Source organism: Hyperolius riggenbachi, chromosome 3 (genome assembly GCF_040937935.1).
Source record: "Hyperolius riggenbachi isolate aHypRig1 chromosome 3, aHypRig1.pri, whole genome shotgun sequence".
In the NCBI taxonomy this organism is placed as follows: domain Eukaryota; kingdom Metazoa; phylum Chordata; class Amphibia; order Anura; family Hyperoliidae; genus Hyperolius; species Hyperolius riggenbachi.
Window position 1 is genome coordinate 515,380,487 of NC_090648.1, and position 22,896 is coordinate 515,403,382.

Below are 22,896 nucleotides of genomic sequence, written 5' to 3' on the forward strand. Positions count from 1 at the left end.
ACAGTAACTCTCAAAGGAATATTTAACAGTCCCACCTAGTGTTTCTACCCCACCCTTTAGATTGTAAGCCTCTGGCAGGGTCCTCCATTCCCTAGTGTAATCTACAGGATCATGTGCTCCTGTCCTATGACAGCCCTGTACTTGTATTACTGGACCTACCTAACCCAAATCACATGATCATGTATCTTGTACCCTCTCCCTTCCCTAGTGTACTCTACATGATCCTGTGCTCCTTTCCTATGACAGCCTCGTACTTGTATTACTGGACCTACCTAACCAGCTCAAATCACATGAACATGTATCTTGTACCATCTCCCTTCCTTAGTGTGTTGTACATGATCCTGTGCTCCTTTCCTATGACAGCCCTGTACTGGTATTACTGGACCTACCGAACCCAAATCACATGATCATGTATCTTGTACCCTCTCTCTTCCCTAGTGTATTCTACATGATTGTGTGCTCCTTTCCTATGACTGCCTCATACTTGTATTACTGGACCTACCTAACCAACCCAAATCACATGATCATGTATCTTGTACCCTCTCCCTTCCCTAGTGTATTCTACATGATCATGTGCTCCTTTCCTATGACAGCCTGTACTGGTATTACTGGGCCCACCTAACCAGCCCAAATCACATGATCCTGTATCTTGTACCCTCTCCCTTCCCTAGTGTATTCTACATGATTGTGTGCTCCTTTCCTATGACAGCCTGTACTTGTATTACTGGGCCTACCTAACCAACCCAAATCACATGATCATGTATCTTGTACCCTCTCCCTTCCCTAGTGTATTCTACATGATCATGTGCTCCTTTCCTATGACAGCCTGTACTGGTATTACTGGACCTACCTAACCAGCCCAAATCACATGATCATGTATCTTGTACCCTCTCCCTTTCCTAGTGTATTCTACATGATCGTGTGCTCCTTTCCTATGACAGCTTCATATTTGTATTACTGGGCCTACCTAACCAGCCCAAATCACATGATCATGTATCTTGTACTCTCTCCATTCCCTAGTGTATTCTACATGATCGTGTGTTCCTTTCCTATGACAGCCTCGTACTTGTATTACTGGGCCTACCTAACCAGCCCAAATCACATGATCATGTATCTTGTACCCTCTCCCTTCCATAGCGACAGCCTCGTACTTGTATTACTGGGCCTACCTAACCAGCCCAAATCACTTGATCCTGTATCTTGTACCCTCTCTCTTCCCTAGTGTATTCTACACGATCGTGTGCTCCTTTCCTATGACAGCCTCATACTTGTATTACTGGGCCTACCTAACCAGGCCAAATCACATGATCATGTATCTTGTACCCTCTCCCTTCCCTAGTGTATTCTACATGATCGTGTGTTCCTTTCCTATGACAGCCTCATACTTGTATTACTGGGCCTACCTAACCAGCCCAAATCACATGATCATGTATCTTGTACCCTCTCCCTTCCCTAGTGTAATCTACAGGATCATGTGCTCCTGTCCTATGACAGCCTGTACTTGTATTACTGGGCCTACCTAACCAGCCCATATCGCATGATCATGTATTTTGTACAATTTGCATGTATAACTTTGCTCTATGTTGTATAACCTTGTTATGTCTGTCATCCTTGTATCATTGTACATATTTATTGTCCAGCGCTGCGTAATATGTTGGCGCTTTATAAATACAATAAATAATAATAATAATGTCAAAAGCCAACTCACATGCATTGGCCAGGAATTAAACCCAGGTCAACTGCTTGGAAGGCAGCTATGCTCACCACTATACCACCAACGCTACATGCTGAAGCCAGCCTAGCATGTACCATTGTGAAATACCCAAGAGAAAAATGAGATTGCTTATTTGCCTAATTTGGTAGATGAAAGCAGTTGGAACACATGGTGATACTGCTTACAGACTTCAATTCAAGACTTCAGAAAGATCATGTGCCCCCCTGGATGATGCTGGTGCAACACACACAGCAAAGGACAGCAATTTGAAGTCTGGAAGATACCAGGGCAAGGGTGGGAAGGATGAAAAGCTAGGTGGCCATGCAACCATTCCTGCTAACCTAAAGCTTACTTGTGTCTTACAACACATTGGCTTAAGACTTGACCAAATCCAATGCTCCACTATGGGGAAGCTTCTCTGTGTGCTTTTTATTTTTGTTTTTTAAGTGCGGTGTCACAGTTCACTCATCTCTTCAACTACAAGAAAGGCCCAGGAGTAGTCTTAGCTACCGTAATATCTATGTTACGGCAGGGCCCTTATTACACTTTCTCTTACAGGGTTATGGTAACTGTTTTGCCCATGCGATAATGCGAGGTGCAAAAATGAAATCATGCCTAGCAGAGGATGGTTTCCATCCATCAACCTCGGGGTTATGGGCCCAGCTCACTCCTGCTGCACCACTCTGCTTACATTTGTATACAATCTTTAAGTGTAAGAAGGGTACATTAGTTGAAATAGTTACACTACAATCTATGTTACAGCAAGGCCCCAATGACACTTTCTCTTACGGGGCTATGGACGCCGATTGGCCCATATGGTAAGCAAGGTGTAAAAACCAAAGTACACCTAGCAGAGGATGGTTTCAATCCATTGACCTCTGGGTTATGGGCCCAGCATGCTTTCGCTGCACCACTCTGCTGCCACACAGCAGACACTTCATTGTAGGAAAAAGTGAGTGAGACCGTGTAGCCGTACGGAAAAATGGGCACTCCTTTGCCTACTTCTTTCTGGCCTTTGTCATCATGAATATATACAGGTTTTGTTTAAAGTGGCGTTAAACTTCTTGGAGCAGACTTTTTTCCTTCCTCCACAAGACACACAGGCATCCACATAAAATCGTTTATAAACAACTGTGTGCACAGTCTCTGTGGTGCAATCAGTTAGCGTGTTCAGCTGAGAGAGAGAGAGAGAGAGAGAGAGATGATTCTACCTGGCTATCTGGGGTTCTCTTTGGACAACTGTTGAGCACAAAAGGCAAGGCCATGCCTGGGTGGGCTTAAACCACCAACCTTTCGGTTAACAGCCGAATGTTCTAACTGATTGTGCCACAGAGACTGTGCATGCAGTTGCTGTTGAATGATTTTATGGGGATGTATGTGTGTCTTTTGGAGAGAGGAAGTATGTCTGCTCCAAGAAGTTTCAGCATGTAGCGTTGGTGGTATAGTGGTGATCATAGCTGTTTTCCTAGCAGTTGACCTGGGTTTGATCCCTGGCCAATGTATGTGAGCGTGCTTTTCACCTCCTACAAATCCCTGGAAGACAAGACAAGAGGGGAGGAGGCCACCGCTAGGTCCTATGGCTTAAGTGACACCTCCTGCGGGAAGAAAAAAAAATGACCGGGGGAACAGCCAGTAGGTTCCATGGCCTACCACTTAGCATAAACAAGGTTTTATTTGCGATTACTTTAATTTTTCCGGCCAAATGCGGAATTCCACGGAAATGTCATAGCGACGGAATTTAGCGCTGGCGGAATCAGCCAATTCCGGCGGAACGGAATTAGCTCTTTCCGATCATCGCTAGCGCTGAGGAAGAAATTGGCCTTTGCTGTAATGGGTAAAAAAAGAGTGTGAACAGTCATAGTGTTATTCTGGCTCTTCTGCACCTGGGAATTTACAGCGGAGGTCCACTTCAATAAAAAGGTGAACTAGTGACTTTAAGAGTGTGTACGCCGCGGTGACTACAAGGCAGCTGTTTTATCAAGTTATTTATTTCTGTTGTTTCATAAAAGGTGTATCAGTTGCACTGGTATTTTTGCTTGTGTTGCAGGAGGACCTGTTGAAGCAGATTTCTTTATATTGTGGAGAACAATATCACTTTTCTGATCTTCACCCAGCCATTCATAAATGCTTTGAAGACTGCGCCATAGAGGCCGTGCATGTGGCTTGCCAGGTAAGCCACTTTACATCAGTGTATCTGGTATCTGAAAGTTGCATTACATCTGACTCCCGTGTTTGATCTGTCAGATGTGACCATCATAGCTATTATAAGTAGAGTTGAGCTGAAATTTTCGTAATTTCGCATTACTATAATTACGCATGCGAAATTTGCGATTACGATGCGAAATTAGCGTAGCGAAATTGCCATTAAAATCGTAATTGAAAATACCGTAAGCGTAATTTTCAACGCGAAATTTCGCGTTTCGTTCATGCCGTAATTTCGCATTAAACGCTACCGTAATTTCGCGTTAAACCGTAACGCTCCGTATAATATAAAAAAGCCGCCGACTTTAAGGGTTAATAGCAAAGCCCCCTTAAATGCTAAGAACCTCAAATTTGGAGAATATATTAAGGAGATCAGGAGGAATAAGAGGAAAAATTTTTTTTTCAAAAAGACCTTATAGTTTTTGAGAAAATCGATGTTAAAGTTTCAAAGGAAAAATGTAAACATTTAAAAACCCGCCGACTTTAACGGTTAATAGCAAAGCCTGCTTAAAGTTTAGGAACACCAAATTCCCAGGGTATATTAAGGGGTTCAGTGGGAATAAGAGGAAAAAAAATTTTTTCAAAAACACCTTATAGTTTTTGAGAAAATCGATTTTTAAGTTTCAAGGGCGAAAATGTCTTTTAAATGCGGAAAATGTCAGTTTTTTTTGCACAGGTAACAATAGTGTATTATTTTCATAGATTCCCCCAAGTGGGAAGAGTTTTACTTACTTCGTTCTGAGTGTGGGAAATATAAAAAAAAAACGACGTGGGGTCCCCCCTCCCAGACCTCTTTAACCCCTTGTCCCCCATGCAGGCTGGGATAGCCAGAATGCGGAGCACCGGCCGCGTGGGGCTCCGCACCCTGACTATACCAGCCCGCATGGTCCATGGATTGGGGGGTCTCGGAAGGGGAGGGGCAGCCAAGCTTTCCCCTCCCCCTCCGAGCCCTTGTCCAATCCAAGGACAAGGGGCTCTTCTCCACCTCCGATGGGCGGTGGAGGTGGAGGCCGCAATTTCCTGGGTGGGGGGTTCATGGTGGAATCTGGGAGTCCCCTTTAAAAAGGGGTCCCCCAGATGCCCACCCCCCTCCCAGGAGAAATGAGTATAGAGGTACTTGTAGTACCCCTTACCCATTTCCTTTAAGAGTTAAAAGTAAATAAACACACAAACACATAGAAAAAGTATTTTAATTGAACAAAAAACATAACCACGAAAAAAGTCCTTTAATATTCTTAATTAACCATTAATACTTACCTGTCCCTTTAAATAAATGATCCCACGCAATATCCTCGGAAATGTTCTATCAGTTACAATGTAACAAAGTTATTATGTAACAACTTTGTTACATTGTAACTACGCCGCACCCGACGCCACTCGCCGCTCAGCCGCCGCATACGCGTCCGTGCAGGACGCTAAGTCCCCGCAGCTCCCGCTGTCCACCCCGCCCACATCTGTCACCCACATGTCACCCACATGTGGGTGACATGTGGGTGACATGTGGGTGACATGTGGGAGAGGCGGGGAGGGCAGCGGAGCCGGCGGGGACTTAGCGTCCTGCACGGACCCGACAGAGCTCTGAGCTATATAGCTCAGAGCTCTGAGAAGCATCTTTGTATTTGGGCTCCAAGGAGCCCCATTGGTCCTTAGCAGACCAATGGGGTTCCTTCAAATCAGAAGGAACCCCATTGGTCTGCTAAGGACCAATGGGGCTCCTTGGAGCCCAAATACAAAGATGCTTTCGAGAGCTCTGAGCTATAGCTCAGAGCTCTGTCGGGTCCTGCAGCGCAGACGCGGCGGCGGCGGCGGCGGTGAGTGACGTCGGGTGCGGCGTAGTTACAATGTAACAAAGTTGTTATATTGTAATAACTTTGTTACATTGTAACTGATAGAACATTTCCGAGGATATTGCGTGGGATCATTTATTTAAAGGGACAGGTAAGTATTAATGGTTAATTAAGAATATTAAAGGACTTTTTTCGTGGTTATGTTTTTTGTTCAATTAAAATACTTTTTCTATGTGTTTGTGTGTTTATTTACTTTTAACTCTTAAAGGAAATGGGTAAGGGGTACTACAAGTACCTCTATACTCATTTCTCCTGGGAGGGGGGTGGGCATCTGGGGGACCCCTTTTTAAAGGGGACTCCCAGATTCCACCATGAACCCCCCACCCAGGAAATTGCGGCCTCCACCTCCACCGCCCATCGGAGGTGGAGAAGAGCCCCTTGTCCTTGGATTGGACAAGGGCTCGGAGGGGGAGGGGAAAGCTTGGCTGCCCCTCCCCTTCCGAGACCCCCCAATCCATGGACCATGCGGGCTGGTATAGTCAGGGTGCGGAGCCCCACGCGGCCGGTGCTCCGCATTCTGGCTATCCCAGCCTGCATGGGGGACAAGGGGTTAAAGAGGTCTGGGAGGGGGGACCCCACGTCGTTTTTTTTTTATATTTCCCACACTCAGAACGAAGTAAGTAAAACTCTTCCCACTTGGGGGAATCTATGAAAATAATACACTATTGTTACCTGTGCAAAAAAAACTGACATTTTCCGCATTTAAAAGACATTTTCGCCCTTGAAACTTAAAAATCGATTTTCTCAAAAACTATAAGCTCTTTTTGAAAAAAAAATTTTTCCTCTTATTCCCACTGATCCCCTTAATATACCCTGGGAATTTGGTGTTCCTAAACTTTAAGCAGGCTTTGCTATTAACCGTTAAAGTCGGCGGGTTTTTAAATGTTTACATTTTTCCTTTGAAACTTTAACATCGATTTTCTCAAAAACTATAAGGTCTTTTTGAAAAAAAATTTTTTCCTCTTATTCCCACTGATCCCCTTAATATACCCTGGGAATTTGGTGTTCCTAAACTTTAAGCAGGCTTTGCTATTAACCGTTAAAGTCGGCGGGTTTTTAAATGTTTACATTTTTCCTTTGAAACTTTAACATCGATTTTCTCAAAAACTATAAGGTCTTTTTGAAAAAAAATGTTTTCCTCTTATTCCTCCTGATCTCCTTAATATATTCTCCAAATTTGAGGCTCTTAGCATTTAAGGGGGCTTTGCTATTAACCCTTAAAGTCGGCGGCTTTTTTATATTATACGGAGCGTTACGGTTTAACGCGAAATTACGGTAGTGTTGAATGCGAAATTACGGCATGATACGACTGTAATGCGAAAATTACGCGAAAATTACGCTTGCGCGAAATTTCGCGAAATCCTTCTTCATTACGATTATGTACTTACGGCCATAATCGTAATTACACTAATTACGCGAAATTTCGCAAAATCGTAATTAGGTCATTACGCTCATCTCTAATTATAAGTGGAAGAGAAATCAGACCCAGGGGTTAGTACAGGTTGCTACAACAGGGTGTAGAGTGATCCTGTCAGTTGTAAGTTTGTCATGCTGCTTGAATTCCTGCTGGTGGCAGCATTGAGGACGTTACAGGATTTTCCGCTGTCCACCAGCAGAGGTCTCACCTCCTGTGTGGAACTCTGTGAACAGTCACCTGACCACTGTGTAATATTTAAAGAGACACTTAAGCGAAAAAAATATATATGATATAATGAATTGGTTGTGTACTATGAATAATTACTAGAAGATTAGCAGCAAAGAAAATATTCTCATATTTTTATTTTCAGGTATATAGTGTTTTTTCTAACATTGCATCATTCTATAATATGTGCAGATTACACAACACTCAGCATTCAAAATGAGTCTTTCAGAGCAGTCTGTGAACTAATGACCTCTCCTCTAGCAGAGGAAAAGTAAACAGTTCAATTACAGTTGAGATAATAAAAGTCAGATAACAGCCCTCTCCATGACCAAGTTATTTGGAGAGCTTAATAGCTTTTTTGCATTGAGATAACAACTGGAGTTTCTCAACTCTTCCTGTACTGGAAACAATTAGACTGATGTATCTGATCTTAATGTTTTTTTTCTTAGCTGTACTACACATACAAATCATAATATCATCATTTTTTTTCTCGCTTCAGTGTCTCTTTAAGACTGCTTCTGGCAAAGGAACATAGCTAGATCTTTTTGTGTAGTGATGGGAATTCCGGCTCTTCTCAGAGAATCGTCTCTTCTGAATCGGCTCCCATTAAAGAGCCGGCTCTTACGGCTCTCAATCGGCTCTTTATTAAATATCACTAGACACCACTCAGGATCGGAGTAAAAGCCCCGCCCCCGTCTCCATGACTGCTTATCTGACTGGGGCAATCCCTCCTGCTACTGCTCTGCTCCCCCCATACACTCCTACAAGCTGCAAGAGGAGGACTACATCTCCCAGCATGCCTCAGCGCCCTTTATCACAGAGCAAAGCAGAGCTGTGTGGGGCGGCTGCCTCAGCGCCCTTTATCACAGAGCAAAGCAGAGCTGTGTGGGGCGGCTGAGGCATCGGCTCTTTTAAAATTGAGAACCGGCTCGTGTCGTTCGCAGCAAAGAGCCGGCTCTTAGAGCCGGCTCGTTCGCGAACGACCCATCACTAATTTTGTGCTAGTGGGCCTAGTGTTCTGGTCACCATCTTTGTTCCTAGCTCCTTGCCTCCTGTATTTGCATTGACCTCCCAGTATCGACCTCCTGCATTGTTTGATTACTCTCTTGCCATTGTCTGTATATTTCTGATATTCTGATCATTGATCCTGGCCTGTATGACTATTCTCCTGTGTGCTGATTCTGCTGATATGTGTCTGTATATACTTATTTATGTATTTATTTATTGTATTTATAAAGCGCCAACATATTACCACATTGGCGTCAATTCACCAGAGGTTACCAACCTATTTATCTCTTGGAAGGTAATTTACCTCCTGTGATATCTCCAAATAGCAATTCTCCAGAAGTATAGGGGAAAATATCGACAGAGAGAAATGCAAGAGATAAATGTGAGATAAGTATGAGATAAATAAGTGATAGTTAGTAGTTAGTTTTTCTCCAAATCACAATTCACCAGGGAAGAAAGGGGGTGTGGCCATTCGTTATTTTTTCATCTCTTTATCCCCTGAATGAACCTGGAGATATTGTGGTTTTCACACAGCAGCTGCTGCTGTGGAAGATGGAGCCTTTTGAGCTTACTCTGTTAGGCCCGGTGCACACCAAAAACCACTAGCAGATCCGCAAAATGCTAGCAGATTTTAAAACGCTTTTTCTTATTTTTCTGTAGCGTTTCAGCTAGCATTTTGCGGTTTTGTGAAGCGTTTTTGGTGTACTAGATTTCATGTATTGTTACAGTAAAGCTGTTACTGAACAGCTACTGTAACAAAAACCGCCTGGCAAACCGCTCTGAAGTGCCGTTTTTCAGAGCGGTTTGCGTTTTTCCTATACTTAACCCATTCAGGTTCCGTCGTTTTCACGTGAGAAATGTTCACCTCCCATTCATTAGCCTATAACTTTATCACTACTTATCACAATGCACTGATCTATATCTTGTTTTTTCCGCCACCAATTAGGCTTTCTTTGGGGGGTACATTTTGCTAAGAGCCACTTTACTGTAAATGCATTTTAACAGGAAGAATAAGAAAAAACGGAAAAAATTCATTATTTCTCCGTTTTCAGCCATTATAGTTTTAAAATAATACATGCCTCCATAATTAAAACTCACGTATTGTATTTGCCCATATGTCCCGGTTATAACACTGTAAAAATTATGTCCCTATCACAATGTATGGCGACAATATTTTATTTGGAAATAAAGGTGCATTTTTTCCGTTTTGCATCTATCACTATTTACAAGTTTAAAATAAAAAAAATATAGAAATATTTCATCTTTACATTGATATTTAAAAAGTTTAGACCCTTAGGTAAATATTTACATTTTTTTTTTTTTTTATTGTAATGTTTTTTTTTTTTATTGTAAACATTTTATTTGGGTAGTTTTGGGAGGGTGGGAGGTAAACAATAGATTTATAATGTAAATGTGTGTTAATTTTAAATTATTTTTTTTTACAGGTGTAGTATTACTTTTTGGCCACAAGATGGCGGCCATGAGTTTGTTTACATGACGTCACTCTAAGCGTAACACACGCTTAGAGTGGCGCATCGGGAAGGGAACGGCCAGAAAAGGCGCAGCTTCTGAGAGAAGCTGTCGCTTTTTCAGCGGGGGAGAGGAATCAATGATCGGGCTCCGTAGCCCGATACATTGATTCCCTGGCTACCGAATCCGCGGCCGGGAGTGCGCGTGCATGCGCGCGATCGGCCACGGGAGCGCGCGGTAGCGCGCATGGTTCCTGGACGTAGAAACTACGTCCAGGAACCAAAATAGGTTATCATTGAGGCAGAAATGCCTCCGCAATCCAAAATCTGCAGCAGCCCGGGAGTATGCGTTTCTGCAAAACGCCTCCCGCTCTGGTGTGCACCAGCCCATTGAAATACATTACCCAAGCGTATCCGCAGCCGCAAGCGGATCGCAAAACGCAGCCGAACCGCTCTGGTGTGCACTAGGCCTTAGAGCTTGCTTCTATTATGAGGAGACGAAGGCGCAGGAGGAGGGTCTGTTTAATCGCCCCTCGTATTTTTCGTGAGAGAACAGTTCTTGATAATTTTACTGAGACAGAGGTGGTGAAGAAGTTCAGACTCACTCGTGATATGATTTATGATATGATCCGGCAGTAAAAGGCGGGAATACTCTGGTCAGGTAGTGGTAAAACTCCGCCTCCTACCCACAATGCTTCACTTTCAAGCTTACAGAGAGGAAAAGTATCCCATGTAAATCATTAATACCGATTACCTAACTCTCTGCTTTCTCACACTTTCCTCATGCATATCTCTCCATTATCCCCTGCTATCGAACATTTTTCTCTCTGTCCTCTCACACTGGTGAATTGACTCCAGAGTGTTAAAATACCTCATGAGATAAACTACCTACCTTTTTTCTCTTAGTAAATCCTCTCTGGTGAATTGACGCCATTGTGTTCAAAGTCCAAAATGCAAAATGCAACATGCAAAGTGCAACATGCAAAGTGCAAAGTGCCACGTGCAAACACATGCAAAGTGCCATGTCCCAGTGCAAAGTGCCACATGCCACTTTGCTCTTGACACTTTGCACGTAGCACGTGGCACTTTGCACAGTTTCAACGCACAACAAATAGACTTTTTGGATATTTATGAAGTTGTCATAGTGAGTGTATGAGATATAAAAGCAGCACATATTTACTGAGTTACCAAAATATCCCAAAATTACTTTGTGAGTAACGATGACATCCTCTGCAGGATGTAGACTATTGTGTCACCATCTCATTAACACCGATGACCTCAATGAAATGTTCTCCTCCCAAATGTAAGTGTTTCGAAATGTTGCTTATTTAATCACCATGTGCCTTTTCCTTTGAAATTGCACGTGGCACTTTGCACATGTTTGCACGTGGCACTTTGCATATTGCACTTTGCACGTGTTTGCTCTTGGCACTTTGCACATTTTTGCACTTTGCATGTGTTTGCACTTGGCACTTTGCACTTGGCACTTTGCACGTGGCACTTTGCACTTGACACTTGGCACTTTGCACGTGACACTTTGCACTTGACACTTGGCACTTTGCACGTGGCACTTTGCACTTGACACTTGGCACTTTGCACGTGGCACTTTGCACTTGACACTTGGCACTTTGCACGTGACACTTTGCACGTGGCACTTTGCACGTGACACTTTGCACGTGGCACTTTGCACGTGGCACTTTGCACATGGTACTTTGCATGTGGCACTTTGCACTTGGCACGTGTTTGCATGTGGCACTTTGCACTTGGCACGTGTTTGCACGTGGCACTTTGCACATGGCACTTTGCATTTTGCACGTGTTTGCACGTGGCACTCTTTACTTGGCACTTTGCACGTGGCATTTTGCACGTGGCAGGCAGCAGCTGGCCTGGTGTGTGCACAGCACACACACACAGACACATAGCAGCTGCAGCAGCACTGCAGCACACTGTGAAGGATTGTGGAGAAGCCGCCGCTTGTGCTGACAGTGAGGCGGCAGTTTCCGCGCACAGAGTGGCGGTTTCCTCACAGCAACATGCGTCTGGGTTATCTGGACCTAGTAGTGCACACAGATGGAGAGCTACGCGTGCGCGCTCCGCAAGACAGGCTCTTTATACCAATAGGAGAAGGGTCAGCTGATCGGGACGGTCAGCTGACCCCAGCTCAGCAGGTGATTGGTTGATGGGAGCTGGGTGGCGCTGGAGAGCGCTTCACTATATATATCTCTTGCTGTTCAGTTGCTGGTTGTCTGGCGTTGCGAATACCTATGTGTTAGCACTCAGACCTTAGTCAGATCCTTCAGTGTGGTGGAACCAGGAGGACCTGGGAATCCACACTTAGCCAGTTTACTGTGTATCATCTGTGTTATTCATCAGACATAGTTCCAGGGTGTAGATACCACGGACCTCACACCCCAGACTAGGAATACTGTGTATCATCTGTGTTATTCCTTAGACCAGTTCCAGGGTGTAGAGACCACGGACCTCACACCCAGACTAGGGAGCTTGTGTTATCATTCTGTTATACATCAGACTAGTTCCAGGGTGTAGAGACCACGGACCTCACACCCCAGACTAGGAATACTGTGTATCATCTGTGTTATTCCTTAGACCAGTTCCAGGGTGTAGAGACCACGGACCTCACACCCAGACTAGGGAACTTGTGTTATCATTCTGTTATACATCAGACTAGTTCCAGGGTGTAGAGACCACGGACCTCACACCCAGACTAGGGAACTTGTGTTATCATTCTGTTATACATCAGACTAGTTCCAGGGTGTAGAGACCACGGACCTCACACCCAGACTAGGCATTGTTTGATATCTATTATGACTTTGCTTTCCTGACTATTCCTCTGATCTCTGATCCGGTACCTTGCACTTCTGATATTCCGTTGCCAAACTCTGCTTGCCTTGGATACCGAATCAGCCTTCTGTCTTTGTACTTTATCTGTCTGTGTGTTGTCGACCCGGCCTGCCTGACCTATCTGACTGTCACCCACCCCTTGGGTGCTCAGTCCTCCTTCAGGGGTCCCCTGCTTCTCAGAGGGGGCACTGCTGCAAACCAGTCAAGGTCTACTCCCTCCTGGAGCCCTTGACTGCAGTAGAGTCTGTTTCTACTTATTGGACCACCTGCTACCCCGGTGGTCCGATCCATACTGTTACACCAAACACTTACACGCTTCAGGTGCCCAGAGGTTAGCGATATATCGGTATTAACGGTGATTCTGCAGATCATCAATAATCAGGTATATATCTGTATTCTTGGTGATACTGCAGATCACCAATAATCAGATTCTCTCTGCTCTGCGTGCTGACACCAATCGTTACACACACACTCTAAATGTCACACAGTATGACATCAATCAAGCTAATTAACGATTTAACAATAGTGTAGTGATAGTAGTGAAGGTGTTAATCACTGAACAGCTTTAGGTTTATAACTGTGTACAGCACTTGCTAGGCCAGCAGCACTGGAGCATGTCTCTCAGAAAGCATTCAGCAAGCCAGAACGATCTGTCTCATCATGGCAGCCCTCCTTATTATACAAGGGGGGCTGGCCAGTGTTCTGTTCTGTGATTGGGTTCCAGGGCTTAGGCTGGGAGGCCTCTGATTGGCTCAATGAGGTCAGGTGGTGCCGGCCAGGGTTCCCTTCTGTGATTGGTTGCTAGGGCTTCTGCTGGGAGCCCTCTGATTGGCTCCAGGACGTCATCACCTTAGTTACAGTAATTTCGGATCCAGATACCCGCAATATCGTATGTGCCCAACTATCCGCAGATATCTATCCGGATTTCCCCAGCTATCTGGAATCCGAATCCGATCCAGATAGGCCTAAAAGGTTCGGATATCCGGGTCTATCTGATGAGCAGCACTAAGGGTGATATCGGTGCACAGTTGTCATTGTATGATTGCATGCATATTGCTTGTGTGCGTATATATTTTAATTTGCACTTTTGTAATTAAACACATTTACCGCATATACTCGCATATAAGCCGACGCACGTATAAGCCGACCCCCCAACTTTTACCCCAGAAACCAGAAAAAATGATTGACTCGCATATAAGCCGGGGGTAGGAAATGCACCACAGCCACCCCTATATAAAACAATCACCCCTATGTGCAATGCACGAATCACTTCAGTATAGAACAGATAACAGCTCACACACATACTGGACAGTTGTCCTGCTTACTGTTGCCCTCATACTACATTGGCCAGTTATCTGCAGATAAACATTGAATGTGTGTATGTGCCTTTATAGTGATAGGATGTAATATACCATTAATACTGCAAACTGTAAGCAGGTTGCGAGAGGACACTGCTCCACAGTGTTATTTGATCCCTGGATTTCCTTGTCTGGGGCTACTTGTCTATTCAGGCTGCCTTTTTGCTTTGCATGGGACTCTGCACAGATCTCCTGTACCCCAGCCTGTCTCTGCATTTTGAACAGCTGATCACTGTAATGAGCAGTCGAAGGGGGAGGAGGGCTGTCGGCATGTGAAATTGAAGTCCCGCAGCTCTTAATGACCTCCTGCAAAGTTCAGGCAGCCCATATGCAGGGATTGGAATTTACAACTTGGGGAAAAGACACTCAGTAGCAGCTCACAAAAGCAGTGTGGATCGTGACTGGTATACAGCATATAAACAATGACTTACGTCACAGCAGCAGCTCGCAAAGGCAGTGTGCATCGTAACCGGCATACAACATGTAAACGAGGATTTAAATCACATCCTCCTCCTTCTCCTCCTCTCTTCGCACACACACACCACACAAGCTCCTTCCTCCTTCTTAAGCTAAGTACCCACGGGGGGACAATTGTAGCTGTCGCTAGCACACGGGAGCGTGTGCGCGACAGCTCAGCGACAGCTCGTCGCCAAGTCCCTCTGCATCCACACGGCAGCAGAGGGATTAGCGATGCGGTGGAAGCTGTCGCCGAGGTTCCTCCCCCCCGCCGGAAGCTCCGTGTGCCGTGTGTGGGTAGCTGTCGCTAGCCCGCATACACATGCCGGACTAGCGACAGTTCCGTCGAGGTTGCGGCGACAGCTGTAGCCGGCGATTGAACATGTCAATCGCCTGGCGACAGCTCCGACGGGCGATGGTTCGGGGCGCGCGCGTCATACACACGGGCGAACCGTCGCCGCAACACGCGCATGCCACGTGGTTGCGGCGACGGCCGTACCCCGTGTGTATGAGCCTTAACAGAGAGTCCCCGAATCATTAGAAGAGTTGTCCCTCCCACTTTTGCCCTGCTCTCACAGGACGGCTGTCCGCCTACTTGATGATTCGCCCAGCCAATGGAGGAGCGTGCGGTGACATGATTGGAGGAGAGCATGGTGAATTGAATGGAGGATCGCTCGTTCTGCGCTCTCTTCTCTGGCTGGATTACAACACTTTCTCACCACCCACGAGTAGGGAAGCCGGATCATCGATAGCGGCGGCGGCATCAGCTCAATCGTGTCCGCAGTTGGCATCACCACAGAAAGTGGAGGAGTTAATTGTCCCACCATGTGCTTTCCAGCCCAAGGCATGCGTGACATGACGTAAGCTTCCTGCATGCGCCGGCATTAGCTCCGATCCTGAACCCAGCCTGCATCACCGCTACACTCCGCTTTGGTCACTCGGGAGCATAGTACAAGGTGAAACTGGACACACAAACGGCCATACTAAGTTGGTGACTCGCATATAAGCCGAAGGGGGGACTTTTGAGCACATTTTTGGGGGTCAAAAATTCGGCTTATATGCGAGTATATACGGTATTCATCTTTAAATCCAATCTGTGCAGTCCTCAGTATTTCCTTACAAGTGATCTCTTACTCCTGTTTTGTCTTGATAAGGATCTGCATACGCAGATTCTTACAAAGTTTGTACTTTTTTACAGGACTGGTAATTACCTCAGTTCTGGTCTCAGACATGCCCAGTGCCCGTTCTAAACTTTTTGCCGCCTGAGACAAACTTGTGAGTTAAGGCGATGACTTACCTCCTTGCGTTCTAGTGCTGTTTTCCACCACTCGTCACTTCCTGTAATGCCACCCACTAGTACAGGAACGCAGAGCTGGTACGTCAAGGAGGTGAGTCATCGCTTCCCCGTCCGCTGCCTGACACTATGCTAATAGCTGCAGGGGGAGTGTAGACTGGGGGGACCCAGGTGAGGGAGGGGGAGGGTCTGACCCCCCCCAACACCACCGCTGTGCCTGGTGCCCCACCCACAGCCAGGTTGGTGCCGGCCTCCCACTGCCGCCGCCTGAGGAACCTTCCTCACCCCACCTCATAGGCGATCCAGGGCTGGACACACCCCGTAGGAAGCAGGACATTTGGGCCTGCTAGCGGCAGAAGTTTGAGCACCACCATAAGTGCCCATTGAAATAGCGATATTGAGGGGAAATTCAGCACCCAAATTACTACTTAATGCTGTGATTTTAATGGGCTCCTACGGGTGTGCATTTGAAAAGGGCGCCTGGAAAAAAGGGCACCTGGTGTAGCCCATGTTCCAAATTTGTCTACAAAGGGCACCTGGTGTAGCCCATATGCCAAATTTGGCTACAAAGGGTGCCTGCCTGGTGTAGCCCATATGCCAAATTCGGCTACAAAGGGCACCTGGTGTAGCCCATATGCCAAATTCGGCTACAAAGGGCACCTGGTGTAGCCCATATGCCAAGTTCGTCTACAAAGGGCACCTGGTGTAGCCCATTTGCCAAGTTCGTCTACAAAGGGCACCTGGTGTAGCCCATATGCCAAATTCGGCTACAAAGGGCGCATGGTGTAGCAGAAAAGCTAGTTGTAGTTTATAAAAAGGATGCTCTGTTATAGGTAAAATTTGTTGGCCTATAAGGGCCTTTTTCCACTAGCCTGCGATTTGCGATTTGCTTCTGATCGCAAATCGCAAGGTACATTAAACTAATGGAAACTGCAGCAGCAATTTCCATTAGTGCGATCCGATTGCGATGCGATTTTGGTCAAATCGCAATCGTCCTGCCGCGTTTTGTATGCGATTGAGCTGTACTATAATGAGTATAGTAGCTCAATCGCAATCGCATGGTGGAAATTGAAACGCGATTGCGATTGCGATTGGAATCGCGATCGCAATCGCGATCCCATTTCATAGTGGAAAAGAGCCCTAAAAGGGCTCTGGATATAGCTGAGAAAAGTGATTATTATGACCTAACTTATCCCTACTCTCGCACAGAACCTTTCCCTGATGGTGCCTAACCTTAACCCCTCCCTGATGGTGCCTGACACTAAGAACCTCCCCCCCCCCCCCCGGTGATTACTATGACCCAACTTCTTCCTACTCTCACACGGAACCCTCTCCTGGTAGTGCCCAACCCTAAGACCCCCCTCGGCTATAAAAGGGAGCCTTTTTTGTAGCAGAATCAAAAACCTTGTAGCCGAAAACCTTGCAGCTGAATCAAAAATATAGGCTACAAAAGCTTTTGTAGCCGAAAGAAAAACTCAGGCGCCCTTTTCACCACCTTGTAGCCCATATTTGCAGAAATAGGGCTTGATTCACAAAAGGGTGCTAACTTAGTTAGCACGCCTAAAAGCCCCTTAGCACGCCTAAAGCCCTTTAGGATGCACAAAGTTTAGCGCACGCAAAGTTTAGAACTGCGCGGTCTGTGCAAAACGTCACACCGGGTGCAACTAAAACGTTGCACCGGGTGCCCCTAAAACTATGTTTTGCACGCACCACGCAGTGCTAAACTTTGCGCACGATCAATAAAAGCTTTGTGTGCGTGCTAACTGAATTAGCGCCCTTTTGTGAATCAAGCCCATAACATTGAAGTCTATTGAGGCACCCTTTTAACCTTCCTGCTGGTATGGACGACCTCAGCTCGTCCATTGCCGCCGAGGCTGATATCTCTGGCCCTGCTGGGCCGATTTACACCAAATAAACTGCGGCACACGCAGCTATCACTTTGCTAGCTGCGAGTGGTCTTCGATCACCGCCGCGTAGCGGTGATCCGCTGTGTGCAGCGGCGGAAGAGGCCCAACCCCCCCCCCCCCCTGCGCTGCCTGGACCAAACACTTTCGGGCAGCGCACACAATATCAGCCATACAGACCCCAATGATGATCCGCTTGTGAAAATCAATAGATTTCTCATGGGAAAGGGGGTATCAGATCCTGATTGGGATGAAGTTCAATTCTTGGTTACGGTTTCTCTTTAACCACATGAGGACCGTAGTGTTAAACCCCCCTAAAGACCAGGCCATTTTTCTTAAAAAGGGCCACTGCAGCTTTAAGGCCCCGCTGCAGGGCCGCACAACACGGCACACAAGTGATCCCCCCCTTTCTCCCCTCCAACAGAGCTCTCTGTTGGTGGGGTCTGATCGCGCCCCCAGTGTTTTTTTTTTTAACAAATATTTATGTTGATATTTTTGTAATTTTTTTTTTTTTCAGACCCGTCCTCCCTCCCACCCCCCATCAGCTGTCATAGGCTTCAGCCTATGACAGCCGATCACCCCTGAGCCTACCAGGGGGCCAGCCGTCTCACACACAGCTGTCCCCAGTACAGCGCTGCCTTAGATCGCAGCACTGTACCGAGTGAGTAGACGGCAGCTTTGCCATCTAACAGTCTCCGAGTGGCGATCGCCACTGGGCGGCTAAAGGCAAGGTGGAGCTCACGCGCAATCTCCTGCAAAACAGGCCCCAAGGACCTTACGCCCATCGGTGTGACGCGGTCGGCAACAAGTTAAAGAGGAACTGTAGGGAAAATAGCATGATAAATACAATTGTTTATTTTTTACAATATTCATGTATACATTATTTAGTCAGTGTTTGCCCATTGTAAGATCTTTCCTCTCCCTGATTTACATTCTGACATTTATCACTAGTGGTGACATCTTTAGTATAATAATATTGAGTAATATATTGCTATAGGAAGTGTTTCTGATGCTGAAATCAGGGAACTGTACAAGTGGGAAACTGGGTATCCTGAATAATTTACTGCATTCTGCTATATGTGACAACAGGGCCTCTTTAATTTTACTTATTTTTCTTTGCAACCCTTTAGTGGGGGGTCAGTAAATGAGGAGAAATATCTCCAACCAGAATATGGATAAAAGCCTGACAGGCCGTGACACTTTAAACGCAAACTGAGGCCTGGGCCCACTAGAGCTATTTTGGCTGCGTTTTTGGATCACCGACAATTGCTGCAATTGCATAAAAATGTATTGCCATTGTTTTAGAATGGTGGTGAACCCATTAGTGTGACTGCCATTAGGGGAATCGCAATCACAGAACATGTAGCATTTTAAGTGTTTGCGCTCAATGCAATGTGTAGAAGGGCTCAATGATTTGAGGGCCGAACATTTCGTTGTTGAAATTACGTTTGTTATACTTATCAAGTGTCCCAATGTCTGGCTTCTGCCTATAGCCCCGCCCCCTAGCAGAGGAGGTCACAGGCGCTTCTCTGATTGGTCCTAGAGAAGCACCTATGACCCCTATTGCTACGCCCCTGGCTTCCGGTATGCGCCACGGTTATGGATGCAAGCCGGGCATTAGGACAACTGTTGAGTATGTTAAACTTTATTTACAGGAATAAAGGGGACAAATCACTAATCAGAACAGCACTTCAAAAAGCCGCAAATTGCAACGACGACACCATTGCTGTCCATTTATTTAAATAGACAGTGCTTAAGCTATATCTTTCAAGGCTGTTGTTAAATGTCACAGAATGCCAGTGGTAACCGGCCCTAAGGGTTCACAAGGACACTTGCTTGGAGGTAAATGACCTCTCCCACAAGGGGGTGGGCCCCCTCTACTGCACCGTTGTTCACCGCCGTCTACTGTCGCTTGCACAATCGCCAAGTTTTTATCCCGTGTTTAGAAGTGTGCAGTAAAGAATTTAGAGGAGACATCACAGGACGCCCGTGTGAACTGGCCTTTAGTGGTCATTTACCACCCAGCAAGTGGTAGGCTGCTTCCAGGGACGTTTACTGCCACTGCTCCCAAAAGCTGTCAAATGCCTTTCTGAATGCTTGCAGAAAAGCATCTGACCAAGACACTGTGAATTGGACCTAAGGACTCATGCATACTAGTTAGTGAGTTTAAATGCATCAAAATGCATGAATAAAAACTCATTAATTGGTCAGTGAGTTTTTGTGCATTTCCACACATTTCTATGAGTTTTAACACCCAACGGGGTGAAATGCACTGCATAGCAACTCACTGTTGTAGTGTGTACGCTAAAATGAAAGTCTATGGACTTTCATGTTCCCATGTAAAATGCACACTATGTGCAGTGCGTCCAAAACTCACTGCAACTCATTCAGTGCGACTGAGCCCTTAAAGTGTATCAGAGCTCACTAAAAGGAAAAGCTTTTATACATACCCGGGGCTTCTTCCAGCCCCATCCGCTCCAATCGCTCCCACGCTGCTGTCCTCCGCTGTCTGCAGCTCTGATACCGGGTCCCGTCACTTCCATCAGTTGGAGCAGTGCGCCCTCTACACAGCTGCTGGAGAGATACGTAGAGGGCGCACTTCTCCTGCGTGGCCCGGCTCTGATGATGTCAGTGATGGGAGCCGGTTCTCGGAGCGATCCGTGCGTATGGGGCTGGAGGAAGCCCCAGGCATGTATAAAATCTTTATCTTTCAGTGAGCTCTAGTTTCCTTTAAAGAATATTTATCGTTGGAGTTCCATTTTTAGACTGTACCATAACTAAACTTATGTCAACGTTGATTTTTTTTTCCCCTCACATAGACAAGGAAGGACATTCTCTGCCAGTTGGGTTCTTTCAATCTGAAAAGGATTGGCCACTTGCTGTCAACCATCATAGAAAGTTCTTGGCCGAAGGATGATCAAGGTAACCATGTGAAAGACAGCGATGCGATTCTGCGGCACTTGCTGACGTGGCCCGACGCTACGCACATATTTAAACTTTACGGTAAGAGTAACTCCTTTCCATCAATTAACATTTTCAGGGCTAATTTCAATTTTTTTAATCTTTAGTTGCACAGATAGAAAAGTTTTACAGCAGTTTTTTGTTTGTTTGTTTGTTTGTTTCTACTATAAAGAGACTCTGTAACAAAAGTTTCAGCCTTATTTCTTCTATCCTATAAGTTCCTATACCTGTTCTCATGTGGTCTGGATTACTGCAACCTTTCCTAGTTACACAGTGGCTGTATTATTTCTGTTATATAATCTAATCTTCTTTCCTTTGCCGGCTTTGTTGGCTCAGGCAGGAATGTGCAGCTCTGCTGTGATAGGTAGAAGTTATACACACCCTCTCCACGCCCCCTCCAAGCTCTGTATGACTCACAGACTGAGCTTCTCTCAGCCTATGATACTCTGGTTAGAAGCCATGTTTTTTGTTTGTAAACACTGCCTAAAACTGGCAATTACAAGCCAGGATTGCAGCAGGGAGTGGCAGAAACAGCACAGAGGGGCCCAGGAGAACATAAAGAATAGAATGGTATGCTTTTTATTGTAAGAATTTTGGAGTACAGATTCTCTTTAAAGGACACCCGAGGTGACATGTGACATGATGAGATAGACATGTGTATGTACAGTGCCTAGCACACAAATAACTAGGCTGTGTTCCTAATTTAAAAATATCTTTTTCTGCCTGAAAAAGTTAAACATCAGGTGTGCAAGTGACAGTTTCTGTCCGTGTCGGGACTGGGTCAGACTATAGCCAGGGGCGTAGCAATAGGGGTTGCAGAGGTAGCAACCGCATCGGGGCCCTTGGGCCAGAGGGGCCCCGAAGGGCCCTTCCTCAACTACAGTATTAGCTCTCTATTGGTCCTGTGCTCATAATAATCACTTCTATAGATGCTTTGAATAGTGGTAATTATTAACAAACTGTTCCCCATTCCCTTCTTGCACCTCTGATACTGTAGTTGCCATTGGCAGATTTTGGTGCGCCGTATCAATTGTTATGTATAGAGTGCTTGGGGGGCCCCATTGTAAAACTTGCATCGGGGCCCACAGCTCCTTAGCTACGCCACTGACTATAGCATAACCCTCACTGATAAGTAATTACAGCCATAGAACTTTTTCATGGCAGTAAGTAGCTTCTGAGACCAGGAAAGGGATAAAAAGGCATCAATAGTTCATAGATTTTAGTTCTGGCATACTTCAATGAATGTGTCATTGAGACAATGAAACCATAATAACTTTAAAAAAATTAGATTTAAATTTAACATAAAACCGTCTTAAAAAGTCATTTTTAGGAGGAGGAGAATAGATACTATTATTTATCTAATTTGTTTATTTTCACCTCGGATGTATTTTAAGAAAGTTCTTACAAGTATGGCTCTATACATCCTTCTTTTACATTAATGAGGAACTTTACTGAATATAGCTTAATCAATAAAATTGCTTATTTTTAAAAGCTTTATAAATTATTTAGTCAGAGTTTGCTTATTGTAAAATCTTGGGATTGGCTTACAGTGATGACAGGGCCAGGAACCAATGAAAACGGCTCCTGACTGGCTCATAGAGATGGGCCGAACCTCCGATTTTCGGTTCGCGAACCTCCGCGAAAGGTTCGGTTCGCGAAAAAGTTCGCGAACCGCAATAGACTTCAATGGGTAGGCGAACTCTGAAAATTTGAAAAAATTCTACTGGCTGGAAAAATTATAGAAAACATGTTTCAACAGCTCTGATACCTGGAGGCACACCTGATTGAGTGAAATACACATCACTGCTGCTGGAGGACCCGCCCACCCTCCCTCCTCCAAGCTAGGTCCTTATACCATTTAACTCAGTTGTCTGCCTACACTAATTAGTTATGGGACAGCTGCTACACACTCTGCTAGGGAGATTTTAATTAGCCTCCCTCCTCCCTTCTACCTATTCCCTCCTCCCTTCCTACCTATTCCCTCCTCCCTTCCTACCTATTCCCTCCTCCCAGAGGGAGGAGGGTCTCTTCTGCCATGGAATTATACTATTTTAAAAACCAGTATGCATCATACCATAGCTGGGAATCGAACACAGATCTCACTGTGTGATAGGCAAGTCACCCTAACCACTGTACCACTACAGTAGTAAGTGAAGCTGGCCTAAAATTCACCATTTAT

At 45.5% G+C, this 22,896-nt stretch overlaps 1 protein-coding gene across 1 annotated transcript in view; it reads left to right on the forward strand.

Annotated features, from left to right (window-relative positions):
* Positions 1-22,896, forward strand: part of LOC137564491 (E3 ubiquitin-protein ligase RNF213-like) — a 301,009-nt gene that overhangs the window by 29,139 nt on the left and 248,974 nt on the right. The window contains exons 8-9 of the mRNA XM_068278409.1: positions 3,762-3,884; positions 20,576-20,759. Of these exons, the coding sequence (XP_068134510.1) occupies positions 3,762-3,884; positions 20,576-20,759 (307 nt within the window). The remainder of the gene's footprint in view (positions 1-3,761; positions 3,885-20,575; positions 20,760-22,896) is intronic.